At 43.9% G+C, this 14,295-nt stretch overlaps 2 protein-coding genes across 2 annotated transcripts; both read left to right on the top strand.

Annotated features, from left to right (window-relative positions):
- LOC308423876 (diphosphoinositol polyphosphate phosphohydrolase 3-alpha-like) lies at positions 1-462 on the top strand (the record flags this gene model as incomplete). The annotated part of the gene is made up of 1 exon (XM_080920678.1): positions 1-462. One exon carries the CDS (start codon positions 1-3, stop codon positions 460-462), a length of 462 nt encoding a protein of 153 aa, XP_080776804.1.
- Positions 463-7,737: 7,275 nt separating this feature from the next.
- On the top strand, positions 7,738-8,199 carry LOC308424833 (diphosphoinositol polyphosphate phosphohydrolase 3-alpha-like; the record flags this gene model as incomplete). Its single annotated transcript, XM_080922020.1, has 1 exon — positions 7,738-8,199. One exon carries the CDS (start codon positions 7,738-7,740, stop codon positions 8,197-8,199), a length of 462 nt encoding a protein of 153 aa, XP_080778146.1.
- Between the last annotated feature and the right edge of the window lie 6,096 nt (positions 8,200-14,295).

The raw sequence follows: 14,295 nt of genomic DNA, 5'->3' as shown, positions 1-14,295 counted from the left end.
ATGAAGTGGAAGCCGAACCAGACGCGGACCTACGACCCCGAGGGCTACAGGAAACGCGCAGCGTGCCTGTGCCTCCGCAGCGAGCGCGAAGAGGAGGTGCTGCTGGTGAGCAGCAGCCGCTACCCCGACCGCTGGATCGTGCCCGGAGGGGGCGTGGAGCCCGAGGAGGAGCCCGACTGCGCGGCGGTGCGCGAGGTGTACGAGGAGGCGGGAGTCAAGGGCAAGTTGGGCCGCTTGCTGGGCGTCTTCGAGCAGAACCAGGACCGCAAGCACCGGACCTACGTGTTCGTGCTCACCGTCACCGAGCTGCTGGAGGATTGGGAAGACTCGGTCAGCATCCGCAGAAAGCGCCAGTGGTTCAAGATTGAAGATGCCATCAAGGTCCTGCAGTGCCACAGGCCCGCGCATGCCCAGTACCTGGAGAAACTGAAGCTGGGCGGCTCCCCTACTAATGGGAACTAGGCGGCCAGGTCCCCGCCAGAGAGCGAGCCCTAGTGGACAGAGACAAGCTCAAGGTCACACTCAAGTCATCCTTGATGTGAACCCAGTATTCAGAGGTATTGTCAAGTTCACCTGAGCACCTCTGAGGTTCCCAAGGAGACCACTCATCTGGTTTTCCTCCTACATCTTGGAACACTCCTCTGTCTATCTTGCCAAAAAATGTTTCTGCTCTGGTTGTTGTACTCTTGTGTGTGAACAGACTTAATTCAGCACCTACAGCCTTCGTTGCGCTTTTCGGATGTGTCTGCCTTCTTCATTAGACCTTTGAGAGCAACGACTGTTTTTCCTTACTCTGCATATTCTGCATCCAACACACTACTTGAAATACGGTTGGCATCACTGGAGATCTTTGATGCTATTAGTATTTTGTAGTCTCTTTGTGGATAAACATTTCCCTTCCAATCTGGTGCCAGTAGAATATCCGCTGCCTTAGGATTTACTGATTCAATATTCTGTATTTGGTGGTGGGCATGAAGAGAAACGGCTATGTTGGCAGTTTTCCAAGCTAATTGGGCCATTTATTTGCCTAAGTGTCTTTTGCCTCGCTCCCTGTTTCATTTGGCTGCGGTTCCCGTGCCTTCCCTAGTACCTTCAGCTGGTTCCCCAGTACCAAGCTCTCTGCATGTTTGTGCAGAGGCGTGAGAGTGCTACATCGGTGTCCCTTGGAAAGACTTCGAGGGGAAGAGACCTCTGTAAAGGAAAACACAAAATGAACCATTTAAATGAGGGAGCTCAGCTCAACTCTTGCCAGAAGGATAACTTTATACCAAGGACAGGGACATATTGCAGATTTTTTCACAGGGTGGGTGTGATGTCAGCTTCTTGCACAGCTTCTCCAAAGGGTTCCAAAGAGGTTCTGATTCGGCTGCTTGTTGTGTTTCGCTCTTTCATTATAAACCACTGTATTGGGAAAGGCTCGCACTCCCATTTAGTATTCACACTCTTCCTCATGGTACCAGTGAAATGTATTGTGTCCCCACATCTTACAGATTTTAAAATAAAACCACACATTATAATTTACTGGAGTGTCTGCTTGTGATTTGTACTGTGGATTTGCTTTCTAAAGGAACCTTTATCTTTAAGAAAACTGTACTGAAAATTTACACAGATGCTACTGTTTATTTGCTTCAGTATAATCGGGGTGGTATAAGTTTGTCCATAGATGAGGCAAGATCGACTCTGACATGATAATTGTTGAAGCTGTGTGATAGATGTCTGAGAATTCATTATTCTCTATGCTTTTGTATATGGTTGAAACTTTCCATAATAAAAATTGCAAAACTGTATTCCTTTAAAAAAACATATTATCCTGATTGAGGTAATACAAACCAAAAATGACATGCATGATATGTACTAATTGGTAAGTGGTTAGTAGCCAAATAATAAAAATTGCTTAGTTTTCAGAGCAGGCAGTCTTACTTAAAAAAAAAAAAAAAAAAAAAAAACAAAAAAAAAACCGCTTTTAAACAAAAACCACCAAGTACAAATCATATAACCAAAATTTTAAGAGGTCAAGGCTGGAGCAGGTTACATGAGGTGTGGTATCCTGGTGGAGCTGAGGGACTTAGTTCTTCTGGACACTGGTAACAGATCGCCATGTCCAGGCAGGGGAAAGCTGTACCTCCAGGCTCCCAGAGGCTGAGGTTCTCTTCCTCTCCTTTATTGGGGAGGCACTGAAGTCTGATATTGTTACCTTCTGTAACCAGTTAGCATCATAATTTCCCATAGGTTCCAATAAAACTGTTTTTGAATGAGAACGTGCATTTTTTACTTAATTCTCTAAATTCATAATTTTTTATTGTTCCTTCCTGGCCCATTATATTGGGTCATCTCATATCTGCCCCGTTCTTCTCCTAGACTTTGCAGAATACAAAAACACCTAATTGTTATTTCCTTGCAGAGATTTACACTTGTATGCTTCAAAGGGCACAATCTGAATTGCATATATGTTCTTTTTGAGTCAAGATCCAGTGTTTAAGAATGCTTGCTACTCATTGAGGTGCAGTGTTTGATTTCCAGTAAGGAATGGATTCAGAACTTATGGTACACATACACAATGGAGTACTACTGAGCTATTAAAAACAAGGAGTTCATGAAATTCCTAGACAAGTGGGTGGAAATTGAAGCTATCATCCTGATCGATGTAACCCAGCCACAAAAGAACAGTCAGGGTATGTACACACTTATCAGTTGATACTACCCCCCAAAAAAGCCTCACAATACCCAAGAAACCACAGAACTTGTGAAGCTCTAAAAGAAAAAAAGGCCATAATATGGAACGCTCAGTCCTTCAAAGAAGGAAGAACAAAACTGGGGCCAGGAAAATACAAGGTTAAGTAGAGGAGCAGGGATTGTAGAAAAGATCTACAGAGACTTCCTCCCTTGGAGAATCACCCCATATGCAGACACAAAACTCAAGCAATATTGCTGATCCCAAGCAGTATTGACTGGTAGGAACCAGATATGGATGTCTCCTCAGAGGCTCCCCAAGTGCCATATAGACACAGATGAGAATGCTTGCAGTTAAACATCAGACTCCACACAGGGACCCCAGTGAAAGTGCCAGAGAAAGGGCTGAAAGAGCTGAAAGATTTGCACCCTCATGGAAAGAGCAACATCATCAATCAGCCAAGGCACTGAGGTGGAGAGGGTGATTGGGAGAGGGAGCACCTTCCTGGAAGAAACAAGTTGAGGGGAGGAAGGAGGGAAGTGGTGGGGAAGGGTATAACATTTGAAATGTAAATACAGGCAGTATCCAATAAATATGAAAAACATAGAAAAGATAAAGAAATAAAAAGAAAGACTGGGAATGTGAGATAGACATGCCAGTGAATCCTTCTGCTTACATCACTTTCCCTTTTATGGTTATGTGGTCAGACCCAGTGTCAGAAATCAAGGAAAAATGAATCTAAACCAAGTGAATTTTTGGAAATGCTCTACAGGAGAAAAGAGTAAGAACTCCTGGCTCTGTCCCTTCAATCTCATGTTCTATGAAGAGCTGCAGCAGATGGAGGAAATGTAGGAATCAGTGTGAGGGGACTTGGTCTGACTGAGTGCAAGTGACTTCCCAACATCCATGTTGGCCCACTAAGCTACTGCTGTAGTTTCTTGCCATAGGCTGAATCGTTCCCATGCTGATACCCACAGGCTTTAGACTACAATGAGTTGAGTTGTTCAGGCAGAAAATAGAAGGTCATGTCCTGAGGTTGATGCCAATATATAGTCAAATTGAGGTTGAGACAAGTGTCCTATGCTTGTACACAAGAGTATTCTTGAACTGAGAGATCTACCTACCTCTGCTTTGAAACTAATGTGAATAAAGGCATCAATCACAAAAATTTGGCTTCAAGAAACTTTTGTGAACCCGGATTTCGCCTAAGAATCTTCCTCTGTATGGATCTGATCCAATTTACCTACACCATTCAAATCTGAAAATAAACAAGTGGGTAGAAACTCAGCTTTTTCATCAGAGGTTGGTATGGGCTGGGAGGGTGTGGCTACAAAGGGAAAGGTCATCTGGAAGGTATACAAAGGGTCATAGCAGACAGCAGAACTATCTGTTTCTCGTAGCTTGGAATCACAGCCTTTTCAGGCCTCGTTATGGTGATCTGTTAGCAGTGTCCAAGATCAAGAGAGTCCCTCGGCTCCATAAGAATACCTCATCTCATGCAACCTAGTCTAGCCCTGTCCTTCCTTAAATTGTTCTTATAATGTATTACTTGGTGGGTTCTTCTTGTATGTGATGAGTTCTGTCTCCATAAGATTGTCTGGGCTGTATCCTAGATATTCTGTATTTTTGCCTTATATCCACTCTTCAGTTAGTACAGGCCATGCATGTTGTTTTGGATCTGAGTTACCTCACTCAGGATAGTATTTTCTAGTTCTATCCATTTGCCTCCAAAATCCATGATGTCCTCATTTTCTAATAGCTGAATATCTTCCGTTGTGTAAAGGAACTTCATCTTCTGTATGTATTCTGCTGTATCTGGGTTGTTTCCATCTCTGGCTATTACAAATTCGCCTGTTATGAACATAGTGGAGCGTGTGCTTGTGTCATGGTGGGGAATCTTCTGGGTAAAGGCCCAGGTGTAGAATAGCTGTCTCATCAGGTCGGAGGGTTTTCAATTTGCTGAGGATCCACCAGATTGTATAACAGAGCGGTTGCACCAGTTTGTAATCCCACCAGCGAAGAAAGACTGCCCCTCTTTTTCCACATCCTCACCAACATGTGCAGTCACTTGAGTTTCTGATCTTAGCCATTCTGTTTGTTGTAAGGTAGAATCTCGAGTTCATCGTGGTTAGCATTTCCCTGATGACTAATGACTTTAAATGTTTTAAGTGCTTTTCAGCCGTTCGAGATTCTTCTAAGGTTGAGTTAGGGGAAGGATTGAAGAAGATGAAGGGGAGGGCAATGCCATAGTTACAAAACCAGTCTCGGTGAGCCTGGAAACCCAGGAGATCCCAGAGACTGAGCCCCCAAACCAGGCAATATACACAGACTGCTCCAAAGCCCCCAACACACATGTAGCCGAGGAATGCCTAGTGTGACTTTAGTGGGAGAAGATGCTCCTAATCCTGGAGGGTCTTGAAGCCCTAGAGTAGGTGAGATGGAGGGGTGTTGGAGTGGAAGGGAAGCACCCTTTGGAGGCAAAGCAGAGGGGGGATTGGATGAGGAACTGTGAGAGGGGGGCAATGGCTGGAATGTAATTAAAAAACAAAAGAGATTGGCCTGAAATTCACAGAGATTGTCCTACCTCTGCCACCTGTGGGCCGTTTAACCTGAATGTCCAAGTGTGTTCTCAATTACCTCTAATTATTAGTTGGGCACTGTGATTCCTGTGGGATTTTTTTTTCTATTATTTAGATTTGTTTTTGTCTTTTGAGACAGTCTCACTGAGAATGTCAAGGTGACCTTGACTTCAAGGCAGTCTGAGCTGGAATGTCAGATGTGAGATTCTCAAGTGCTTTCACTACTGAATTTAAGCCTGGCATAATTTGATGTGCTTTTAATCTCAGCAACAGGGAGGCAGAGGGAGGCTGTGACTGTCAAAACAGCCAGGTATGATATGTGTCTTTAAAACAAAGCAAAGCAAGGGGCTGGAGAGATGGCTCACCGGTTAAGAGCACTAAGAGATCTTCCAAGGGAACCGTGTTCTATTCCCAGTAACTACATGGTAGCTCAGAACCATCTGTAACGGTGCCTTATTCCCTCCTCATCTGTGTCTGAAGACAGGGACATGTACTCGTGCACATTAAATAAATAAATAGACTCATAACTTAGTAAATAAGGCAAAACAAGCAAACAAACACAAAAGACCAACAAACAAATGGTATTTGTATCTGTCACTGATTCCTAGTCTCTTATCTTCATAGAACTCAGGGTGTCCTCAGACGTGCAGGAAATAACCTGTGTGTGTGTGTGTGTGTGTGTGTGTGTGTGTGTGTGTGTGTGTGTGTATTTGAGTGTAAATGCATATTTACATATATAAAATATGTGTGTGTTTAATAGACTTTGTATCTCATTCATAGTTTGCTTTCTCCTCTCCTCCCATACCCACCCTTGAGAGCAACAGGAACCCGCAGGCTGGATGAGCTTTAAATCTGATGCCAGCCTACTTTATATAGCAGGCTTCAATTCAGCCATGGAAGATCCTGTCTAAAGAAGCTTAAAGTAAAAATAAAGTCAAAAGAAGGCATGTTCATCTGCTGATTGATATGTGGTCTAATCCTTTCAAGGAACGCAGGATAGGTGAGCTGGAGAGATGGCTCAGTAGTTAAGAGAGGCTCATAGGTTGAGAGCACTGACTGGACTTCCAGAGGTCCTGACTTCAAGTCCCAGCAACCACATGGTGGCTCACAGCCATCTGTAATGAGATCCGAGGCCCTCTTCTGGTGTGTCTGATGATCCTCCTTACTCTGCCTGCCACAAGCTGAGATCAAACATGTGTGCCACCACTGCCTGAATTGTAGTAGTGTAATGCTTAGTGGCTATTTCTGTTTGCAAACATGACTATATCTGGAATGAACCACAATCCAGAATTGGGAGACCCACCTTTGATCCAGATCTTGAGGCATAGAGGCTATTAATCTTAGGACACTAAGGCAAGGAGATCACTGAGCTCAGGGTCATTTGGGACAAAGCAAGTCTCAGATCCAGGTGTGGTGGTACACACCTTTAATCTGGGACACACCTCAGTCGGAGACCTATATAAGGACCTTACAAGAAGGAAGGCTGTCTCTCTTTGCCTGCTTGCCTTGTGGTACTGAGCATCTGCTACATCCTTGGGTTTCACAGCTGCTGACGAGCATTATCGGGGAGTTGGACTCCAGACTGTAAGTCACCAACAAATTCTTCACTATATAGAGACTGCCAATAAGTTCTGTGAGGCCAGAAAACCCTGAATAATACAAAACGCACCTCCAATTTCTGCTGCATGGCATTTTCCTCTAATCTCTAGGAAATCTTGAGTCAGTTTTACACATTGAAACTCTTATGCTAGGTACTGGGGGATTTGGACAAGCATGTTCACCTGACAGGTAGGGTGGCTCAGTTTCTGGAAGCTCTCTAGACTCTAGGTTCTTTGAGACTGGAGGAATTACTATGGGGTCACCCTCCTCTTTAGCCCTTCAATCCTCCCTTTACTTCATTGTTAGAATAATCTCTAATGACAAAGAAACACTTAAGGAAAATTTCAACGTCCTTAGTCTTCTGGGAAATGTGAATCAAAATGACCTGGAGATTTCAACTCACAAAATTAAGAATGGCTGAGATCCAAAACTCCAATAACTGCACATGCTGGGGAGGATGTAAAGAAATAGGTGAAATTGGCAATTGGTGCCAACACTCTGGAAAACCATTCGGTTGTTCCTGGATGTTAGAAACAAACACATCAACCAAATGAGCCAGCTATTTCACTCCTGGGCATATACCCTGAATATTCCCCACCAAAGTCACTATTTTCATAGCCACCTGATTTGCAATAATCAGAAGCGGGAAACAACCCAGATAGTACTCAAACAAATGTAGTTTATTAACAAAATAAAATAATACAGGTAAGAATAAATAAAAACATGAGGAATTTTACAGGCAAATGATGGTACTAGAAAAGATTATCCTGACTCTGCTCTGCTCCCCTCCAGCATCTCCAGGCCCCATCCCTGCCAGCAGGAGCTCCTTGGCTGCTCCCTAGGCAGCTGTAAGCGACCTCAGAGGCTGTGTCTTTGGCGAAGCAGAGGATGAAGTGGAAGCCGAACCAGACGCGGACCTACGACCCCGAGGGCTACAGGAAACGCGCAGCGTGCCTGTGCCTCCGCAGCGAGCGCGAAGAGGAGGTGCTGCTGGTGAGCAGCAGCCGCTACCCCGACCGCTGGATCGTGCCCGGAGGGGGCGTGGAGCCCGAGGAGGAGCCCGACTGCGCGGCGGTGCGCGAGGTGTACGAGGAGGCGGGAGTCAAGGGCAAGTTGGGCCGCTTGCTGGGCGTCTTCGAGCAGAACCAGGACCGCAAGCACCGGACCTACGTGTTCGTGCTCACCGTCACCGAGCTGCTGGAGGATTGGGAAGACTCGGTCAGCATCCGCAGAAAGCGCCAGTGGTTCAAGATTGAAGATGCCATCAAGGTCCTGCAGTGCCACAGGCCCGCGCATGCCCAGTACCTGGAGAAACTGAAGCTGGGCGGCTCCCCTACTAATGGGAACTAGGCGGCCAGGTCCCCGCCAGAGAGCGAGCCCTAGTGGACAGAGACAAGCTCAAGGTCACACTCAAGTCATCCTTGATGTGAACCCAGTATTCAGAGGTATTGTCAAGTTCACCTGAGCACCTCTGAGGTTCCCAAGGAGACCACTCATCTGGTTTTCCTCCTACATCTTGGAACACTCCTCTGTCTATCTTGCCAAAAAATGTTTCTGCTCTGGTTGTTGTACTCTTGTGTGTGAACAGACTTAATTCAGCACCTACAGCCTTCGTTGCGCTTTTCGGATGTGTCTGCCTTCTTCATTAGACCTTTGAGAGCAACGACTGTTTTTCCTTACTCTGCATATTCTGCATCCAACACACTACTTGAAATACGGTTGGCATCACTGGAGATCTTTGATGCTATTAGTATTTTGTAGTCTCTTTGTGGATAAACATTTCCCTTCCAATCTGGTGCCAGTAGAATATCCGCTGCCTTAGGATTTACTGATTCAATATTCTGTATTTGGTGGTGGGCATGAAGAGAAACGGCTATATTGGCAGTTTTCCAAGCTAATTGGGCCATTTATTTGCCTAAGTGTCTTTTGCCTCGCTCCCTGTTTCATTTGGCTGCGGTTCCCGTGCCTTCCCTAGTACCTTCAGCTGGTTCCCCAGTACCAAGCTCTCTGCATGTTTGTGCAGAGGCGTGAGAGTGCTACATCGGTGTCCCTTGGAAAGACTTCGAGGGGAAGAGACCTCTGTAAAGGAAAACACAAAATGAACCATTTAAATGAGGGAGCTCAGCTCAACTCTTGCCAGAAGGATAACTTTATACCAAGGACAGGGACATATTGCAGATTTTTTCACAGGGTGGGTGTGATGTCAGCTTCTTGCACAGCTTCTCCAAAGGGTTCCAAAGAGGTTCTGATTCGGCTGCTTGTTGTGTTTCGCTCTTTCATTATAAACCACTGTATTGGGAAAGGCTCGCACTCCCATTTAGTATTCACACTCTTCCTCATGGTACCAGTGAAATGTATTGTGTCCCCACATCTTACAGATTTTAAAATAAAACCACACATTATAATTTACTGGAGTGTCTGCTTGTGATTTGTACTGTGGATTTGCTTTCTAAAGGAACCTTTATCTTTAAGAAAACTGTACTGAAAATTTACACAGATGCTACTGTTTATTTGCTTCAGTATAATCGGGGTGGTATAAGTTTGTCCATAGATGAGGCAAGATCGACTCTGACATGATAATTGTTGAAGCTGTGTGATAGATGTCTGAGAATTCATTATTCTCTATGCTTTTGTATATGGTTGAAACTTTCCATAATAAAAATTGCAAAACTGTATTCCTTTAAAAAAACATATTATCCTGATTGAGGTAATACAAACCAAAAATGACATGCATGATATGTACTAATTGGTAAGTGGTTAGTAGCCAAATAATAAAAATTGCTTAGTTTTCAGAGCAGGCAGTCTTACTTAAAAAAAAAAAAAAAAAAAAAAAAAAAAAAAAAAAAAAAAAAAAAAAAAAAAACGCTTTTAAACAAAAACCACCAAGTACAAATCATATAACCAAAATTTTAAGAGGTCAAGGCTGGAGCAGGTTACATGAGGTGTGGTATCCTGGTGGAGCTGAGGGACTTAGTTCTTCTGGACACTGGTAACAGATCGCCATGTCCAGGCAGGGGAAAGCTGTACCTCCAGGCTCCCAGAGGCTGAGGTTCTCTTCCTCTCCTTTATTGGGGAGGCACTGAAGTCTGATATTGTTACCTTCTGTAACCAGTTAGCATCATAATTTCCCATAGGTTCCAATAAAACTGTTTTTGAATGAGAACGTGCATTTTTTACTTAATTCTCTAAATTCATAATTTTTTATTGTTCCTTCCTGGCCCATTATATTGGGTCATCTCATATCTGCCCCGTTCTTCTCCTAGACTTTGCAGAATACAAAAACACCTAATTGTTATTTCCTTGCAGAGATTTACACTTGTATGCTTCAAAGGGCACAATCTGAATTGCATATATGTTCTTTTTGAGTCAAGATCCAGTGTTTAAGAATGCTTGCTACTCATTGAGGTGCAGTGTTTGATTTCCAGTAAGGAATGGATTCAGAACTTATGGTACACATACACAATGGAGTACTACTGAGCTATTAAAAACAAGGAGTTCATGAAATTCCTAGACAAGTGGGTGGAAATTGAAGCTATCATCCTGATCGATGTAACCCAGCCACAAAAGAACAGTCAGGGTATGTACTCAGTTATCAGTTGATACTACCCCCCAAAAAAGCCTCACAATACCCAAGAAACCACAGAACTTGTGAAGCTCTAAAAGAAAAAAAGGCCATAATATGGAACGCTCAGTCCTTCAAAGAAGGAAGAACAAAACTGGGGCCAGGAAAATACAAGGTTAAGTAGAGGAGCAGGGATTGTAGAAAAGATCTACAGAGACTTCCTCCCTTGGAGAATCACCCCATATGCAGACACAAAACTCAAGCAATATTGCTGATCCCAAGCAGTATTGACTGGTAGGAACCAGATATGGATGTCTCCTCAGAGGCTCCCCAAGTGCCATATAGACACAGATGAGAATGCTTGCAGATAAACATCAGACTCCACACAGGGACCCCAGTGAAAGTGCCAGAGAAAGGGCTGAAAGAGCTGAAAGATTTGCACCCTCATGGAAAGAGCAACATCATCAATCAGCCAAGGCACTGAGGTGGAGAGGGTGATTGGGAGAGGGAGCACCTTCCTGGAAGAAACAAGTTGAGGGGAAGAAGGAGGGAAGTGGTGGGGAAGGGTATAACATTTGAAATGTAAATACAGGCAGTATCCAATAAATATGAAAAACATAGAAAAGATAAAGAAATAAAAAGAAAGACTGGGAATGTGAGATAGACATGCCAGTGAATCCTTCTGCTTACATCACTTTCCCTTTTATGGTTATGTGGTCAGATCCAGTGTCAGAAATCAAGGAAAAATGAATCTAAACCAAGTGAATTTTTGGAAATGCTCTACAGGAGAAAAGAGTAAGAACTCCTGGCTCTGTCCCTTCAATCTCATGTTCTATGAAGAGCTGCAGCAGATGGAGGAAATGTAGGAATCAGTGTGAGGGGACTTGGTCTGACTGAGTGCAAGTGACTTCCCAACATCCATGTTGGCCCACTAAGCTACTGCTGTAGTTTCTTGCCATAGGCTGAATCGTTCCCATGCTGATACCCACAGGCTTTAGACTACAATGAGTTGAGTTGTTCAGGCAGAAAATAGAAGGTCATGTCCTGAGGTTGATGCCAATATATAGTCAAATTGAGGTTGAGACAAGTGTCCTATGCTTGTACACAAGAGTATTCTTGAACTGAGAGATCTACCTACCTCTGCTTTGAAACTAATGTGAATAAAGGCATCAATCACAAAAATTTGGCTTCAAGAAACTTTTGTGAACCCGGATTTTGCCTAAGAATCTTCCTCTGTATGGATCTGATCCAATTTACCTACACCATTCAAATCTGAAAATAAACAAGTGGGTAGAAACTCAGCTTTTTCATCAGAGGTTGGTATGGGCTGGGAGGGTGTGGCTACAAAGGGAAAGGTCATCTGGAAGGTATACAAAGGGTCATAGCAGACAGCAGAACTATCTGTTTCTCGTAGCTTGGAATCACAGCCTTTTCAGGCCTCGTTATGGTGATCTGTTAGCAGTGTCCAAGATCAAGAGAGTCCCTCGGCTCCATAAGAATACCTCATCTCATGCAACCTAGTCTAGCCCTGTCCTTCCTTAAATTGTTCTTATAATGTATTACTTGGTGGGTTCTTCTTGTATGTGATGAGTTCTGTCTCCATAAGATTGTCTGGGCTGTATCCTAGATATTCTGTATTTTTGCCTTATATCCACTCTTCAGTTAGTACAGGCCATGCATGTTGTTTTGGATCTGAGTTACCTCACTCAGGATAGTATTTTCTAGTTCTATCCATTTGCCTCCAAAATTCATGATGTCCTCATTTTCTAATAGCTGAATATCTTCCGTTATGTAAAGGAACTTCATCTTCTGTATGTATTCTGCTGTATCTGGGTTGTTTCCATCTCTGGCTATTACAAATTCGCCTGTTATGAACATAGTGGAGCGTGTGCTTGTGTCATGGTGGGGAATCTTCTGGGTAAAGGCCCAGGTGTAGAATAGCTGTCTCATCAGGTCGGAGGGTTTTCAATTTGCTGAGGATCCACCAGATTGTATAACAGAGCGGTTGCACCAGTTTGTAATCCCACCAGCGAAGAAAGACTGCCCCTCTTTTTCCACATCCTCACCAACATGTGCAGTCACTTGAGTTTCTGATCTTAGCCATTCTGTTTGTTGTAAGGTAGAATCTCGAGTTCATCGTGGTTAGCATTTCCCTGATGACTAATGACTTTAAATGTTTTAAGTGCTTTTCAGCCGTTCGAGATTCTTCTAAGGTTGAGTTAGGGGAAGGATTGAAGAAGATGAAGGGGAGGGCAATGCCATAGTTACAAAACCAGTCTCGGTGAGCCTGGAAACCCAGGAGATCCCAGAGACTGAGCCCCCAAACCAGGCAATATACACAGACTGCTCCAAAGCCCCCAACACACATGTAGCCGAGGAATGCCTAGTGTGACTTTAGTGGGAGAAGATGCTCCTAATCCTGGAGGGTCTTGAAGCCCTAGAGTAGGTGAGATGGAGGGGTGTTGGAGTGGAAGGGAAGCACCCTTTGGAGGCAAAGCAGAGGGGGGATTGGATGAGGAACTGTGAGAGGGGGGCAATGGCTGGAATGTAATTAAAAAACAAAAGAGATTGGCCTGAAACTCACAGAGATTGTCCTACCTCTGCCACCTGTGGGCCGTTTAACCTGAATGTCCAAGTGTGTTCTCAATTACCTCTAATTATTAGTTGGGCACTGTGATTCCTGTGGGATTTTTTTTTCTATTATTTAGATTTGTTTTTGTCTTTTGAGACAGTCTCACTGAGAATGTCAAGGTGACCTTGACTTCAAGGCAGTCTGAGCTGGAATGTCAGATGTGAGATTCTCAAGTGCTTTCACTACTGAATTTAAGCCTGGCATAATTTGATGTGCTTTTAATCTCAGCAACAGGGAGGCAGAGGGAGGCTGTGACTGTCAAAACAGCCAGGTATGATATGTGTCTTTAAAACAAAGCAAAGCAAGGGGCTGGAGAGATGGCTCACCGGTTAAGAGCACTAAGAGATCTTCCAAGGGAACCGTGTTCTATTCCCAGTAACTACATGGTAGCTCAGAACCATCTGTAACGGTGCCTTATTCCCTCCTCATCTGTGTCTGAAGACAGGGACATGTACTCGTGCACATTAAATAAATAAATAGACTCATAACTTAGTAAATAAGGCAAAACAAGCAAACAAACACAAAAGACCAACAAACAAATGGTATTTGTATCTGTCACTGATTCCTAGTCTCTTATCTTCATAGAACTCAGGGTGTCCTCAGACGTGCAGGAAATAACCTGTGTGTGTGTGTGTGTGTGTGTGTGTGTGTGTGTGTATTTGAGTGTAAATGCATATTTACATATATAAAATATGTGTGTGTTTAATAGACTTTGTATCTCATTCATAATTTGCTTTCTCCTCTCCTCCCATACCCACCCTTGAGAGCAACAGGAACCCGCAGGCTGGATGAGCTTTAAATCTGATGCCAGCCTACTTTATATAGCAGGCTTCAATTCAGCCATGGAAGATCCTGTCTAAAGAAGCTTAAAGTAAAAATAAAGTCAAAAGAAGGCATGTTCATCTGCTGATTGATATGTGGTCTAATCCTTTCAAGGAACGCAGGATAGGTGAGCTGGAGAGATGGCTCAGTAGTTAAGAGAGGCTCATAGGTTGAGAGCACTGACTGGACTTCCAGAGGTCCTGACTTCAAGTCCCAGCAACCACATGGTGGCTCACAGCCATCTGTAATGAGATCCGAGGCCCTCTTCTGGTGTGTCTGATGATCCTCCTTACTCTGCCTGCCACAAGCTGAGATCAAACATGTGTGCCACCACTGCCTGAATTGTAGTAGTGTAATGCTTAGTGGCTATTTCTGTTTGCAAACATGACTATATCTGGAATGAACCACAATCCAGAATTGGGAGACCCAC

Source organism: Micromys minutus, assembly GCF_963924665.1.
Source record: "Micromys minutus genome assembly, chromosome: 9".
Taxonomy (NCBI): Eukaryota; Metazoa; Chordata; class Mammalia; order Rodentia; family Muridae; genus Micromys; species Micromys minutus.
Note: the sequence above shows the minus strand (reverse complement) of the source record. Positions and strands in the feature narration are given on the sequence as shown.